Genomic DNA, 16,860 nt, shown 5'->3' with positions numbered 1-16,860 from the left:
ATTACAATCACCCAGCTTGAATTTGATGGTTTACATTCCCTTCTATTTCGCCATCATTTTGTATTACAGACCCAAGATATTTAAACCGCGTGACTGGTGGAATGATACAGTAACTTTCACCTCTAAGTTAGAAACGTTTCTCCTTTTCCTAAACTTACATTTCATATATTCCGTCTAACTTCTGCTTAAGCAAAAGTCATCTGTTTTTAAAGTTCATCTTCAAGTTTTCACCCTCGTTTAAATCCTATTTTGACTCTTCTCTTAGGATTATACCATATACAAAAAGCATGCATTTCAGTGCTAGGTCTTGAATGTGCTTCGCGAGTACATCACAAATTAAAGTAAAAAGGTAAGGACTTAAGGTTGAATTTTAGTGCAAACTTAATGTAATGGGGAAATCATTTGTTTCTCCACCTCGTGTCTACACACTAGTCGCACCCCTTCATACATATCTTGGATAGCTCCAATATATGCAATTCTAACCATTCTCTTCTCTAAGACTTTCCATAAGCTCTCTCTAAAAACTCTATCATATGCATTCTCCAAGTTAATAAAAATTAAGTGCAAGTCTTATTGGTCCATCTGATACTGCTCCACCACCCGTCGTAGTAGATAGATTGCTTCCTTAGTAGACCTCCTAGGCATAAAATTAAATTGATTTTTAGTGACTTGAGTCTCTTTTCTTAGTCTTCATTCAATCATTATTTCCCATAACTTCATGGTATGACCATAAGTTTGATCCCCTATAATTTGCACAATTCTGCATATCCCCATATTCTTATAGATTGGAAATAAAGTGCTTCTTCTCCATTCATCCAACATCTACTTTGATCTTATAATTTTGTTAAATAATTTGGTGAGCCACTCAATACCTCTATCTCCAATAACTTTTCACACTTTAATAGGTATGTTGAGTGGCCCAACCACCTTACTGTTACTAATCATTTTCAAAACTTTTTTTACCTTTTGTTTCTAAATCCGACGGTAGTAATTATAATTTTGATCCTCTTCTCTAATGTCGAGTCTGCCAGAGTCTAGAGAGATATTGTATCGTTCATTAAATAAATTGTAGAAATATGTCTTCCACCTATCATTTATATCATTTTCTTGAACCAAGACCTTGTCTTCTTCATCTTTAACACACTTCACTTGATCTAAATCTCTTGTCTTTCTTTCTTTTTTCTTAGCAAGTCTCTATATCAATTTGTCTCCCTCCTTAGTTCCCAAAGACTAGTATAATCCGTCAAAAACTTGAATTATTGCTTCACCCACCTTCTTAGTCTCGTTCTTATACTTTACATTCCAAGCAAATCTTCTTGTCCGACTTCTTAATAAGGAAAAAATCTATTTGAGAACATGTTACCCCACTTTTATATCTGATAAGATACTCCATTCTTTTTTAAAATCCATACTTTTTTAAAATCAAGCATTAGCTATAGTAAGATCAAAGGCACTAAAACAAAATAATAAGGATAAAAAAGTATTTTTAAAGACCAAAACTAAAAAATTAATGAACTAAAACCAAAAATTTATATATTTATAATAACTAATTACATATTTAAACTTTCAATTTATTTATAATTCTACTATTTCCTTCATCAACTCTTAAAAGACAAATGAAAAACAGTGTAATATTTTATTATAGTTATGAATAAAAACCTATAAGCTGATAACAAAATAAAAACTAGGCAAAAATGATCTCATCTTACATGCACTACATTCATAGCAAAGTTCAAGAAGAACTCTCTTTCTCGTTCTTTACAATTTATTCAAAGACTTGGTTATTCATACACAAATGTCAGATACATTAGCACAAAGTGTTACTCATTTAAATACATTATGAGCTTGTGAACACTGTTGTATTTGCGAGTTCTAGAGCTAATTTGCGTCCAAACAGCTTCTCCACTATAACTAATGCAAACTCGATGGTGGTTCCTGGGCCTCTGCTGGTAATAAGGTTGCCGTCAACGACAACCCTGTTTTCTACTTCACTCTGATCTGATAACTTGTTAGACAAGGCAGGAAAGGAAGTAGCCTTTTTACCCTGTATCGAAGAAAATACAACAGTGTCTCGAATTAACACCACAAAGCAAAATGAGGGTTATAAACAATGAAGCACTTGATTGACAGCAACATAAATAATTAGAATGAAGAGTCCAAATAGGATTTAGTATCGCTCGGAGGTGTGTGCAGTGAAAATGAACTTTGAACACTACAGCACAGATTGACATGCGTGCTTTTCTGAATTCTGTTGAATTGCAATGCAGACCATGTAGGTAAGTTCTTAACAATAAAAACAAAATCATGTGGGTTTTAACGAGGTTTTAGAGAAACACATATGATTGACATTTCACTGTGATAAATTGATCCAGAAAACAGATACCTTTAGCAAACCATGGGGCTCCAAAACTAAAGCTGGGGATGCACAAATTGCTCCATAATATCTGTTTGATTCTCGTTGTTTTTTCAACAAATTCACCAAGGTTTCCGAGTTTGCAAAAGCTTGGGCACCACCGAGTCCACCCTGTAGATAATTGGAATATATTTACACAAACTAACTATTACACGCTGATTAATTACTACAAAGAAACTAAAGCCCCCTTACTGGCAACACAATCAGGTCATATGAAAGTTTAGCTGCTTCATCAAGGAGTATGTTTGCCTCCAGTTTAACTTGACGTGATGCCGCGACTTCAAGTCTGTCCTCAACAGAAGCAACAACAACATTTGCCTTTGCTCGTCGCAGGATATCAATAATGATCACAGCTTCCATTTCTTCTGTACCATTAGCGATTGGTACAAGAATCTGAGAGAATTATGATTATCGAAGAAATTTAAACTATATTCTGACAATTCAAAGAATCACAATATTCTGCTTCCTTTCTCAAATATGTTTGTCAATATACAGAAAATTAATTGAGATAATGTTCGGGACTAAACTGCACCTTGGGTGGATTGTCAAATGTCCACTCCACTGGATTTAGCTCCAAAAAAGTATGCTCATCACTATGATTAGAACGCATAAGCTGGATGTTGAATTACCAGAGAATCCAATGCGAAATAGAGAGTAGTCAGTGTCATAAAGGGAATCAAATATCGTCAATCATAAAAATATCTTCATAGAACTTGTTTTCAATGTCAAAATTCCACACCATAAAGCTCAATACAAGAACAAGAACATGCATCAGTCTGCTTATGCATTACCAATAAGCTCTATCACTCATCTGTAAGAAGTATGAATTAAAATGAATTTTCTTTTTTTTCATTAGGTTCCAAAAAGAAGAAAAAGAGGGGAGGGGTGACACAATTACTAATGGTGTAAAGGTGGACACCCCATATCTTCTTATAATTAAAAACAAATAATGTCTCAACTATTAGACTACACCTATGGAGCATGAAGATGCATTGCAAGAAATTTGAAGCTTTTTCAGCAAGTGCATAAACATAGCTTCATTATTTTATAAACATAGCTTTATTCATGTATAAACGCTAGTGTATCATAATGCCAGATTGATTGGGACTATTGCTAAAGAAATATAATTTTCCAAACAGTTATTTCTTTCTCCAAACCAAGCTATTCAATCACACATATAATTCACATTTCTTTGCTCCTCAAAAACTAGTAGAATCATCATAAATGAAGTTCTTACTCCTTACCAATGGGCCTGCAACTTCATCAGCTTTCTCCTTTCCAAACAATTGCTCAACTATTGCCACGGCAAACTCCATGGTGGTACCAGGTGCACGACTGGTCACAACTTTTCCATCCAGCTGTACCCTTGACTCAACAGAAGTGGTATAAGATGCCAATTTTTCCGTGAACGAAGGATGACAAGTTGCCTGCCCAAAAACCATAGAGTCACCCACACACACACCCATCATCATCACCAGCTACACAAAACTACAGTGTGAAACAAAAATAAACACAAGATGCTAACTTTACCTTCAATCCTTTCAGTAAACCCCATGGTCCAAGTACCACTGCAGGAGCAGCACACACCGCAGCATAAAGCTTTCCATCCTCAACATGCTTCTTTACAAGCCCTTCCAACACTGCAGAGTCACGAAGATTGTCCACCCCCGGAACCCCTCCCTACACACATTCCCCAAAAAAATCCAACATATATAAATAAAAAATCAATCCACAAAAAGTTGCTACACTGACCCAGACACAGATAATAATTTAAGAAAATAGAAATAATTGAATGTAACTACTTGTTTACACTAAACAGTAAACACCTCTTCAATCCGAGCTACATTTCGTGAACTCTTTCTAATTAATATTTATACAGAAAATAGTGAAAATTGAAAAATATAAAAAAAAAATGACACATTTTAGTAATAATTAATAAAATAAAATAAAATAAAAATCATAGAACCTAAACCACTCAATCAAAATTAAGATACTCCAAGGATGAGTGATAACAAATCACTTAAAATCAAACACTGAATCCGAAAACGAGCTTAATTAGATGATTAACAGAATAAACACGATTAGAATTTACAAACATGATTGCTAAACAATTAATGATATAAAAAGCGATATCAACGATAGAGAGAGGAATACATACAGGAAGAGCGACAAGGTCGAAAGCAGTGTTGGCAACATCGGAAACAGATGCGTCGGCGATTATCTTAACACCGTGGAGAGCTTGAACGGAGAGACTGTTAGCGGCTGAGGCGACGGTGACGTCAGCTCCGGATCGACGGAGGACGTCGATGGTGATGACGGCTTCCATAGGCTCGGTGCCGTCGGCGATCGGGACTAAGACTTTACGAGCATTTGAAGCCATGGCGGTGATGGTGGTGGAAGAAGAAGAGTGTGGAGGTGAGAAGAGAAATCGGTTATGGTTGAGTTTGAGTTTTGGAGTGAAGTTTGTAGAAACAAGTGTGTGAGGGTGGAATCTTATGTGACATGAGGCCATTTGTTTCTTTTTCCTTTTTTTCTTCTTTCCTTGCTGTGTTGGAAACTAATAATTGCACGGGATAACATTTAAATATAAATTTTATAAGATAAATAGAGATAATATGAACAACATATATAAAAAAACTGCATAATGAATCCAATCAACTAAAGTATAATTTGATAACTAAATTGTTAAACTTAATTTATAGATTAAATAAGGAAAAAAATTAAATAAATTAAACTTGAAATATGTTAACTAAACAATTGTATATTCAACTTAATTGAAGTTTGACTTTTGTCTGAAATAAGATAATAGTGATTTATGACTTTTAAGAAATTGAAGTTTAACTTTTGTCTGAAATAGGGCCGGCCCTGGGCCAGGGCAAGCAGGCCCACAGCCCAGGGCCTCCAAAAATCAAGGGCCTCTTTTTTTTTTGTGGTAGTTGTATGAATCAGTCAAAGGGTGTAAATAACAATCAACAGGCTCAATCAACTATAAGCCCAACAAAAATAATAGCAACCCATTAAAAATAATAGCAACTCAACAAAAAAAATATAGATTTTCTTCTTTGAGTTTTTATTCCTCTGCAACTTTTCAATTTCCATCGATACCGTACCGTCCAATAGTTTTATCTCTTCACTTCTCCACCTCTAGCTCTACTCTACCACCGGCCACCGCAGCGCTGCTTTGTCGCCGTCACCCGCCACCACACTAAAACTAGTGAATCCATCACAGCTCCATCGTGCCCGTCTCTAAGGTAACGTCGTCATTTATTGCTCTTTGCGATTTGCTTCAAAAAATTATTTACTGATAACTTTGTTTATTTTTTTCCTTCATTATGAAATTAAAAGTGTTGATTGTCTCTTGATGGTTTTTGTTGCTTGAGGATATAAATTTTTTATTTTATTTATAAATAAATAAAGTTCATTGTTTTTATTTTAAACTTTTTAATATTGTTTTTTAAAAAGAAAATTTCTAAATTAAACTCTTATTATGAAATTTTTGTATCTATGAAATTTGTAAGTTAAACACTTAAACATTTAAATGTTATTTTTTTTTAGTAAAGTAAAAAAGCTAACTTTTTTATTTATCTTTTCAATTGCAACGCTATGAAAAATACCGGCTCTACTTCAATGCTACGGGATTTATCAGTTCAACTTCAACATTGTGGAAATGATTAACTTCAATTTCAGGTTCTAAATTTATTTTCATTATTCCTCTCTATGCCTCCTAAATTGCCTCCTAAAATTAGAAAGTTTGATTTTGGATGTGAGAAGCGTAAGAAAAAGAAAAGACTTGATGAGTTAACTCAATCTCAATCAGGAGCTCTTGATAAATTTATTATAAAAGAACCACAAATTTCTATTGAAAATCAAAATGTTGATGTTGGAATTATTGAAAATATGGAGGAAAATGGTGAAAATGTTGATGCTAATTTAGGTGCTGAAAATGTTGATGCTGAAAATGTTGATAGTGAAAATGTTGATGCTGAAAATGTTGATAATGCTAATAAAAATGGTGAGGATATAGATATATTTGATCCAATAATATGGGATTCTCTTGAGTCTAGAATGATTGATTTATTAGCGACAAAAGGTCCTAAAAGAGATTTGTCTATAGTGAATGGTCCTAAAGATAAATCATCTAGACGTTTTACGAATAATTTGTATACTAGAGTTTTACCAAATGGAGAGAAATGCGATAGAGATTGGCTTGTTTATTCAAAAAAACTTGATAGAGTATTTTGCTTTTGTTGTAAAAATTTTAAAAGAGGGATTGGTAGAGGTCAATTAGCAAATGAGGGTTTTTCTACTTGGAAACATGTTGGTGAAAGACTTAAGGAGCATGAGATAGGCATGGAACATGTTCATAATATGGCTACTTGGTATGAGTTACGTAAAAGAATGCAAAATTTTCAAACTATTGATAAGACAACTCAAATGTTGATTGAGAAAGAAAAGGAACATTGGAAAAATATTTTAAAAAGAATTATTTCAATAGTCAAATTTCTTGCTAAACATAATTTTGGCCTTTCGTGGTTCTAATGAGAGATTGTACCAAAATAGCAATGGGAACTTTTTAGGCTTAATTGAAATGTTAGCTGAATTTGATCCAATTGTCCAAGAACATGTTAGACGTATTACAAATGATAATGTTCATGTTCACTTTCTTGGACATAAAATTCAAAACGAGTTAATACTTTTGCTTGCTTCTTCAATTAAAAATGAAATAATTAGAAAAGTTAAACAAGCGAAGTATTTCTCAGTGATACTTGATTGTACTCCTGATGTTAGTCACCAAGAGCAAATGTCTTTGATAATACGATATGTGGATGTTTCTTCAAATTTTGTTAGTGTTGAAGAATCTTTTTTAGGATTTTTAAATGTGAATGATACAAGTGGTCAAGGGCTTTTTGATGTTTTACAAGATGAATTGAAAAAGCTTGATCTTGACATATTAGATGTGCGGGGACAAGGTTATGATAATGGGTCAAATATGAAAGGAAAACATCAAGGTGTACAAAAGAAATTTTTAGACATAAACCCAAGAGCCTTTTATACTCCTTGTGCTTGTCATAGTCTAAATTTGACATTGTGTGATATGGCTAACTCTTGTGCTAAAGCTAGGAATTTTTTTGGAGTTGTTCAACGCATTTATACTATTCTTGCTAATTCTACTAAGAGATGGCAAATTTTGAAAGATAATGTAAAATGGTTGACTCCAAAATCATTGTCATCCACTCGTTGGGAGAGTCATGTTGATAGTGTCAAAGCTATTAAAACTCAAATGTCAGATTTTAGAGAAGCTTTAATTGAAGTGTCAGAAAATGATCTTGATTCTAAAATAAGAAGTGAAGCTAAATCCTTAGCAACAAATGAGCTTGGTGATTTTGAGTTTTTAATGTTTATAATTATTTGGTTTGAAATATTATCTGCAATTAATGTGGTTAGCAAGCTCTTACAGTCAAGGGATATGGTTATTGATGTTGCTATGGAAAAAATAGCGGGGTTGCTTTCATTTTTTAAGGAATATAGACAAACTGGATTTAAAAATGCCTTGAATTATGCTACAGAAATTGCTCTTGAATTGAATATTGATCCAGTATTTCCTCAAAGGCGTATAATTCGAAGAAAAAGACAATTTGATGAGAATTTAAATACCCCGCCAATTGAGCTATCTGAAGAGGAATCTTTTAGAGTTAATTATTTTCTTTATCTTGTTGATCAAGCTATTGTATCTCTTAATAAGAGATTTGAGCAATACCAATAATATGAAAGTGTTTTTGGTTTCTTATTTACTTCTCAAAATTTACAATCATTAGACAATGCAACTTTAGAGTCTTATTGTAGGCGTTTTGAAGAGGCATTGAAACATAATGAGCAATGTGATATTGATGGGAAAGAATTATGTGTGGAGTTAAGGTTACTAAGAGATATGTTGCCTGCAGGAAATATTGGACCTATTGATATATTAAGATTTTTGAAAGACATGGATTTTTTTCCTAATACAGTCATTGCCTATTGAATTTTATTGACTATTCCTGTGACTGTTGCCTCAGCAGAAAGAAGTTTTTCAAAACTGAAGTTGTTGAAGTCTTATTTGCGGTCTACCATGTTACAAGAAAGGCTTAATGGGTTAGCATTGGTAGCAATTGAGAATGATTTGTTGGAGAATATACAATATGAAGACTTGATTGAAGAATTTGCTTCAAAAAATGCTAGAAGGGAGACTTTTTTTAAGTAGCTAGAAGGTATTTTGATAATATTGATTAGAATATATTTTTTTTATGTTAGTTACATGGATTAATGATTACTTTTGATGTTGTTGATGCTATTTATAATTTAAATAAATGATGTTATTTTTTTATTCAAGGGCCTATTTTAATTATTTGCCCGGGGCCTCTAAAATATCGGGACCAGCCTTGGTCTGAAATAAGATAATAGTGATTTATGACTTTTAAGAAATGACTTTTAAATTTATAAAATAAATAAATTAAAATTAACGAATTAAGTATAACTAATTGAATTAAGCCGAGACGAGTGTAACTCTGCTTTTTTCAAATCCTAGCTATTAATAACATTTACATCTAAATCTAAATGAAATTCAAACAATGTAAAATAAAAGATGAACTAAAAGTATGTAGTTTGTTTTATAAAGTACAAAAATTCAAATTTAGAAGGTGGTATCTCAAACAAAATATAGTCCAACGCTCCAACTCCATATTAAAAGAAAGAAGAGATTGAATTTCTTAATATATTCTTATGGATTCTTTTGGTCTCTGATAAAATTTGCATAATATTTTATGAATAAATATGCATATTCAAAAGCATTTAATATTTTAATTTTCAAGATTTTTGAATATGCATATTTAAAATAATTTAATATTTATTTTAAAAAAGATTTCAAATATACATATATGAACTAATAGAATGTCAATAATCAATTAGAATTGAGATGTATCAATTGTATTAATTATATTATCTTATTCATAGGTATTGAAATAATCAATTATAATTTCAGGGGTCCTGACAATTGCTGGTGGTGTTAGCTAGAAAACAACACACCATGGTCAAATATTCTATAAGATCGAAATTTTGGCTACCTTGATCACTTTATTGGAAATACACAAATACAAAATATTAGAGCGATCTTGCTACAATGCACGATTCTATATAGGATTGAAATTTTGACTACCTTAATCACTTTATTGAAAATACACAAATACAGAATCTTATATCGATCTTACTACAATGCACGATTCTATGTAAGATCAAAATTTAGCTACCTTGATGATCACTTTATTGGAAATACACTAACTACACTTCTATTCGAAATGTCGAGGCATATGGCATCCCACCAACTCAAGCATGTGGCATCCCTCAAACTCATGTGGAATTAGACCTTTCCAACCCAGGTAAAGAATCCATCATTTTAAAATAAAATAAAATAAAAAGGCTTCTAGTGACTTTAAAGAATCCAAATCCACCATTTTATATTGCTTTTTTCTATTCCTCACTTAGTTTTTACATAAAAAATTAAAAAAAACACCTTCTAGTGGGAGCTTCAAACTCAATTGAGAACTCCAATTTTAGAAGACTTCATCTTGCTTGTATGGGGTAGTGGTACCATATGATAAAGTCTTAACTCAGTATCAGGACCTAAATTAAATGGAAAATAATAATACCATTGAGCTAAGGTATGTGATAATGTTATAACATTGTGACATAGTACTAGTTATTAATGCATGCGTGTTTAGAACAAAATCAGAAGAAAACGAAAATAGAAACAAAACCACCCTTCATTTAAACCATTTGAGAGAAACAAGACATCACTTGAAACGAAACAAAAAAGTTCCATTAAACAACCACAGTTGTAAAATTTGAAACAAATGCTCAATATTTTGGGGTACATAAACAACTCAAAATTTAAACAGGTCCCATAATTCATATAGGGCATCCAAAATTGATCTAAATAAAGATTATTAAAAATAATATAAAAGGCATAAGTGTATAAGAAAAAAATCTTCGCATCCAAAATAAGTCTGCGAAAACATAATACTATGATTTAACAAAATTCTTGACAGTCACAAAGCCATCACCATCATCGCCTGCAAAGAAAATAATTCCTTTAGTCACAGGTGGTATGTTACAGAAAAACATCAGTGGCTTCTGAAAACATCATGAAAAGAAAAGAGAACAAGTTATTCATTCAGTGGCTTCTGAAAACATCATTTAAATAGATTATATCAGTGTTAAACCCTTTTTTTCATCAGTGTTAAACCTGTTTTACATAATCAATTCACTTAGAATCAATTTTAAGCCACTGGTCCACTAAAATATCTAAAATATCCAAGGTTGAGATAAGAAATGTAATAATCAGGTATGTACCACAGAACACAAACAAAAATGAAATGATTTCAAGTTTAAGAAATTGACAAAATTTTCAACACAGCTAGGAAAAGAAATGTAATAATCAGGGTAAGTACCATAGATCACAAACAAAAACGAATGTAATTTCAAGTTTAAGAAATTGAAAAAAAAAAATAACACAACTAGGAAAAGAAATTTAAATGCAAATATTTACATTTTTTAAAAATCTGGGACTAACAATACTTTGCCACAAGCCTAAGACTACCCTGTAATATTCATGGTTTCAAGTTATAAGATAAACCATGAATAAAAGATAGGAAATGTAATGATCAGCCAAGTACCACATAAGATAAACAAAAATGTAGGTAGTTTCAAGTTATGAGAAAACAAGATCAGTAATGAAATTTTTGGAGTTGCTGTTATGAAACTAAGTTATCCAAGTTGAATAGAAAAATATCATTACCTATCTTAGCGACTGTGCCTCGTTCCGTTAGAGCTCTTTCCAGAATATAAGTGCTTCGGTTTAAGGGTAGGTATGACTCTATCAGCCTCTCCGCGCTTAGCATTCTTGTTTCTCGTCTTGACAGATTTCCTAGCAATTTTAATTGCCTTAATCTTTTGAGCAGAATCCCTGAGGCCTTCTCCAGGAACAACTTCATGAGGTGGACGGGAGACCGACCTGGAACGTGACCGTGATCTACTTAGCCGCTGCTTCTTGCTAGGTGTGTCACCATCAATATCCATTTCATCATTTCTGCCATCGGATGATCTCTCCCTTTTCCGGCCTTTCCTAGTGGCAGATTTGCTGCGCATTCTATTAACAGCCAGAGAAGGATCAAGCCCGAGAGATGACAGCTGCCTTCCCATTCTTTCCATTGTGAACTGGTGGTCCTTGTCAAATTTCCTCGCAACAATTGGTCGGCTCTCAGCAGTGCTCTTTTTAATCCGATGTTGTTGGATCAACAAGCTTTTCTTCCTCCTAATCTCGGTTAAAGCCTCTTGCTGTTCCGGTGTCAATTCAGTTCCATCATACTCAAAATCATCATCTTCAGCTTCTGCCTGCCTTAACCCTTCTTCTCTTTCCAACTCTTCCATCCTATGTAGAATATCAGGATCAATAAAATCATACACATTGTGACCATCCAAAATTTCTGGCAGATTGTCTTCTTTCCATTCATCATCAGCCAAAATATATTGTTTTTTTAAGTTCATGGAGTATACACCCGCCCCTCCATTTTCTTCCTCCAGGTCCTTCTCGGTTTTCCTCTTCTCCTCAGAAGCTGCTTGCTTAGCTTTAGCTTCCAAAACAGCTGGAGGAATACAAGTTGGCCTTTCCTTCTGATCACGTGGCTTCGGAAGCGCAACATGAAACCTGTTCAGACAGTCATTGATCTTCTTAGACTTCATCTTTATCTCCACTCTCTGATTCAACAATCTCTCACAAGCTGCATTTTTCACCGCAATCACACCCTCTTCTGTCAATGTGCTCATGGTCAACAACGCATCCGCCTCTGTCCCTTCACCTCCTTGACCAATTGCAGTCTTCAACGCTTCAGCTTTCATCTCATTCACCAACTTCAAATCCTCCTCAGATAATCCATCCAACGGCTGCAAATCAGTCTTGTTACACACTACAATCAAAGGCTTGTTCAAGAACAACGACTTAATACTCTGAAACAAAGCCGCCTGCTGAGCAATAGTGTAACCGCAAGACCCAGAAATGTCCAAAAAGAACAATATCGCCGCCCTCAAATGCGCAAGAGCAGTAATACTACACATCTCAATAATATTCCGATCCTCAAACGGCCTATCCAAAATCCCCGGCGTATCAATCACCTGGTACCTCAGATACTTATAATCCGTATGACCCACAAACAAAGACTTCGTAGTAAAAGCATACGGCTGCACATCAACATCAGCTCTAGTAATCTTATTAATAAAAGAACTCTTCCCCACATTCGGATACCCACAGATCAAAATCGTCCTCGTATTCGGATCAATCGAAGGAAGCCTAGCCATATGCTGCCTAACCTGTTCCAAATAAGCCAAACTCGGCCCAATCCTCTTCACCACAGTACACATACGCCCAAGAGCCGCAACCTTCAAACACTTACACCGATACAACGAATCACCATACTTCAACAACTTAACATAATCCTTAGCAATCTTCCCAATAAGATTCCTAGCAGTATTGATCTGACCAAGTGCAAGCTTGTAATGATCCTTGTTATACAGCACATGAAGCAGATCACCATAAAAAGGATGAATATCGCCTAATCGAGGAAACTCTTCGATGATCGTCGAAAGCTTCTCGTGAAAATTCTGCTGAGTGTATTTCACTTTTCGCATATAGAATTGTCGGAGACGAGTAATTGCGTACCCTTTGTGGACAACAGTAGGTGTTTGACGTTGGGTCCGAGAGAGAGTGATGTCGATGAAATCTTTTCCATTTGGTACAACGGTGATTTTCTTGAAGTTATACTGCACCATTTTAGTTTTGTATCAACCTAACCTAGAGAATTGAAGAAAAATAAATCCAGGTTAAAATTGAAATAAACAGAGCAATAAACAATGAATAACAAGCATACGATACAATACAAAAACAATGGCTGCATCGTTATAGGTGGGGATATACGAAACGTAAAAAGGATACCTGAGTTTTCTGGCTGTTCACGGCGGCGTTAGTTGCTAGGATAACGAACTCCGATCGAGGTGAAGAGGCAGCAGTAGGAGCTGCTCTGTTTTTTTGGGTTTTTGTGGTTTCGGGGTTTAAGTATGAAGAAATCAAATACTTCGTGGGTTGAAAAAATTCGACCCGGTGGTACAGCCCGATTACAATGATTGTGTTGGATCGAAAATGGGACTACTATTTGCACCCACTTATTACTATTACATCAACTTTTTTTTTTTTTTTTTTCGTCTCACGAATAACTAAGGCCATATTCCATTGAATTCATCTTGAGTTGCTTATGTGAGATTTAGGACCATTTAACATGTCACCACCGGTTATACATGGCAGCTTCTAAGGGGTATACTTTTACCATTATACTTTTACATAAAATCACTAATTTTTAAAAAAAATATGCGTTTTATCGAAAATTTTGAAAAAATACGGGATTTTTAAAAAAAATTGTGAGTTTTTATCGAAAATTTCAAAAATATACCAGAAATTTTGAAAAAATTACCGAAATTTTCGGTATACTTTTGCAAAAAAAAATTGTACTACCGGAAATTTCAAATTTCGGTAGTACAATTTTTTTTTTGCAAAAAATATACCGGAAATTTCATGCTTCACCCCACTAACTTATTCAACGGTAATGTTGGAATAAACAAATGTGGGGGTGGCATGTTAAATCGTCGAGATTTAGAGTTGACAAAATAGGTGGACTTGAATCTTGATGAACTAGTCCATTGGCGTGTCTTTTGAGAGAATTTAACCTGTCACCTCCTGAATTATATTCGACACTATATAATATATGTGTTTTTATCGTTATGTCTTTCTTAAATTTCAAAACTATATCAAAAATTTCAAAACTATATCGAAAATTTTGTAAAAATGCACAAAAATACCGGCAACTTCACAGAGAATACTGGCAATTTCTGTTTTCTAAGAAGAAATACTGGCTTTTTAAAATTTTCGATATAGATCGGTATTGCCATACCGACAATGTTGAAATATCTAGTATGTACCGAAAAATTTAGGAAATTTTGGAAGTTAGTAGACATTGCGGTATTGTTTTTTTTTTTTTTTTGCATTAATTTTGTGAGATAAATAATCCAGTAAAATATATTCATAAAATAAAAAATGTACTACATATAGAAATACAAAACAAATTATGATGACTTCCTAACTTCGTCTTTCTAATGTCTAATGTGTCCCGCATATGTTGCTTCTCATGCTTTTGCATCTTGAATACAGCTATGTCGTCAACTGTCAGTGACGAAAGGCGATGGACAATTGGATTTCAGCTTTTCCTGAACCCAATGATTGTTAATGATAAAACTAATAACAATGATTTTATCATTTTATGAGTGTCTTTGAAGTGTGTCTTCTAAAGTTTATAAACTGATTATCACGATTGTGACTGAGGGAGATTGAAAAGGATTTCACACCTAAACGAAGTCTTAGGGTGATTGTGATTTTATGTGTGATTAAGTCAGAAGGTTGTAAATCGGAGATTGTTTACATAGGACTTCAAACCGATACTATCATAAGGGACTTATCCCTGACTTTGTAGCCCCCGGAGTAGGTGTTGTTATACACCAAACTGTAAACAATTTCATGTGTTCATTTAAGTTTCAGCATTGTTTATATTGTATAGCTTGTCATTATGTGTTGTTTAGAGATCAGTGTCTCGGCATCTCTTAAGACATATGAGATCTGAATACCAGAATTTCACTTACAATCATCAATGTGGCGGTAAATCATTTTGCAATTATTATAAAAGTCAAAGGAGATTTTCATTATCAATTTCCATAATAAAACATACCATTGCCTTTATACTGGAACGTTATGCCTTAATTGCATGAAAATACCAGCATCAACAAGGATTATAACAAAATGTTCAAAAATTCTATCAAATTTAGACTTATTGGTTATACCATCAATGCAAATTGAGGTTCCAATACTGCAGGCTATATAGTAAAATAATTTTTTGATAGGCTTAAATGCACCGTTGGTCCCTATAAGTTAGCGAGTTTTTAATTTTCGTCCTTGTAAGTTTTTTTTGTTGGTATGAGTCCCTATATCTTACTTTTTCCTTGCAGTTTAGTCCCTAAAGTCAAAATCCGCAGGAAAATCTGCAGGTTTTCCTACGAATTTTCCTATAGATTTTGATTTTAGGGACTAAAACAAACGCGAAAGTGAAATGTAGGGACTCAGACCCAGAAAAAAAAATTACAGGGACGAAAATCAAAAACTCGCTAACTTACAAGGACCAAAGGTGCATTTAAGCCTTTTTTGATATCTAATATTTTTTAGAGATAATCCATAGATTTCAAACTAAACCTAAACCATGTTTTATTGTTGGATGCTAGGATTGAAATCACGCGTCCAAGAACATAACTTCAAAATGTCCAATTATAAATTATAATTTAATTGATCTAACACTCAGAATATCTTCAATTAAAGAGAAATTGAACTCATAAAAACCTTTCTCAATGTAAGTTATGTCTCATCTACCTATTGATTATCAACAAACTAACAATTTGTCACAAAAGACATCTACACGTAATGAGGTAGTTTCTTTTGGCCAAATGATTATTCTGTGTAGATTATGATTGCAAGATTCAATTTCTACCAAATATTAATCCTCAAGGATTATGATGGCTATTCAACCCCCTTCAATGCAAAGGCGCAACAGTTGAGTCACAGAAATGCCACAAACAATATACAAAACTTGGATAAAAGTTGTTGAGTGTTAGTGGCTTTGATGGGAGGAGTCGATGGCGTGGATGAAGATGAGTGATGCGGAATTAGACATTTCAATTTTTTCATGACCAAATTAGACATGACGACGACTTAAAAATTAAAAAATAAATACAAAATAAACATAAAAATCTTCATAACTAAGAAAAACATTTTTCAATCAATCCATAACCCACTGCACCTTCAAATAAATAAAAAATAGTTAAAAAATGTTTAGTCGATAAGTTTAAATCTTCTTTATAAAAGTGTGAAGTTCAAAATCTCAAATTTTTACTTTTGTTTTAAACTATAAAACATAATGTATTTTTAAAAATATAATTTTTTTATTATTTAGGGTTAAATATATTTTTGTTCCTTATAAATATTTTAACTTTTATTTTTAGTCTCTATTAAAAAAATGACATATTTTAGTCTCTACAAATTTTTTATATATGCACTTTTAGTCCCTTTTATTTTCTAAAATTTTAAAAGTTGTTTAATTATCCTTTAACTTTTAAACTTTTTAATATTTTTTTCGTATATTTTTAGAATACTGTAAAATATTTATTTATTAAATTTTGAAAGTTTTTAAAATGAGAAAAATTAAAAATGAATTTTTAAAATTTTAAGAGATAATAATAAAAGTAATCGAAATTTCGACTTAGAAATCAAATTT

The 16,860-nt window shown here is 33.1% G+C and overlaps 2 protein-coding genes and 1 pseudogene across 3 annotated transcripts; 1 reads left to right on the top strand and 2 right to left on the bottom strand.

Moving 5' to 3' along the window:
- Nucleotides 1-1,685: 1,685 nt before the first annotated feature.
- Nucleotides 1,686-4,965, bottom strand: LOC131653433 (protein DJ-1 homolog B). The gene is made up of 7 exons (XM_058923569.1): nt 4,572-4,965; nt 3,944-4,093; nt 3,658-3,840; nt 2,946-3,026; nt 2,606-2,806; nt 2,384-2,524; nt 1,686-2,044 (listed from the first exon to the last, which is right to left on the bottom strand). Exons 1-7 carry the CDS (start codon nt 4,923-4,925, stop codon nt 1,838-1,840), a joined length of 1,317 nt encoding a protein of 438 aa, XP_058779552.1. The 5' UTR covers nt 4,926-4,965; the 3' UTR covers nt 1,686-1,837.
- A 1,165-nt stretch (nt 4,966-6,130) lies between these two features.
- Nucleotides 6,131-8,651, top strand: LOC131650998 (uncharacterized; annotated as a pseudogene).
- A 1,557-nt stretch (nt 8,652-10,208) lies between these two features.
- Nucleotides 10,209-13,537, bottom strand: LOC131647814 (nucleolar GTP-binding protein 1-like). Of its 2 annotated transcripts, XM_058917639.1 has the most exons (3): nt 13,431-13,537; nt 11,241-13,289; nt 10,210-10,515 (listed from the first exon to the last, which is right to left on the bottom strand). In XM_058917639.1, exon 2 carries the CDS (start codon nt 13,265-13,267, stop codon nt 11,246-11,248), a length of 2,022 nt encoding a protein of 673 aa, XP_058773622.1. In that variant the 5' UTR covers nt 13,268-13,289; nt 13,431-13,537; the 3' UTR covers nt 10,210-10,515; nt 11,241-11,245. The 2 variants fall into 2 exon arrangements, with proteins under 2 accessions (XP_058773623.1, XP_058773622.1); XM_058917640.1 differs by lacking the exon at nt 13,431-13,537 and having other exon boundaries at nt 10,209-10,515; nt 11,241-13,279.
- Nucleotides 13,538-16,860: the final 3,323 nt, after the last annotated feature.

Source organism: Vicia villosa, linkage group LG2 (assembly GCF_029867415.1).
Source record: "Vicia villosa cultivar HV-30 ecotype Madison, WI linkage group LG2, Vvil1.0, whole genome shotgun sequence".
Taxonomy (NCBI): domain Eukaryota; kingdom Viridiplantae; phylum Streptophyta; class Magnoliopsida; order Fabales; family Fabaceae; genus Vicia; species Vicia villosa.
This window is presented reverse-complemented; position numbering and strand designations above follow the sequence as displayed.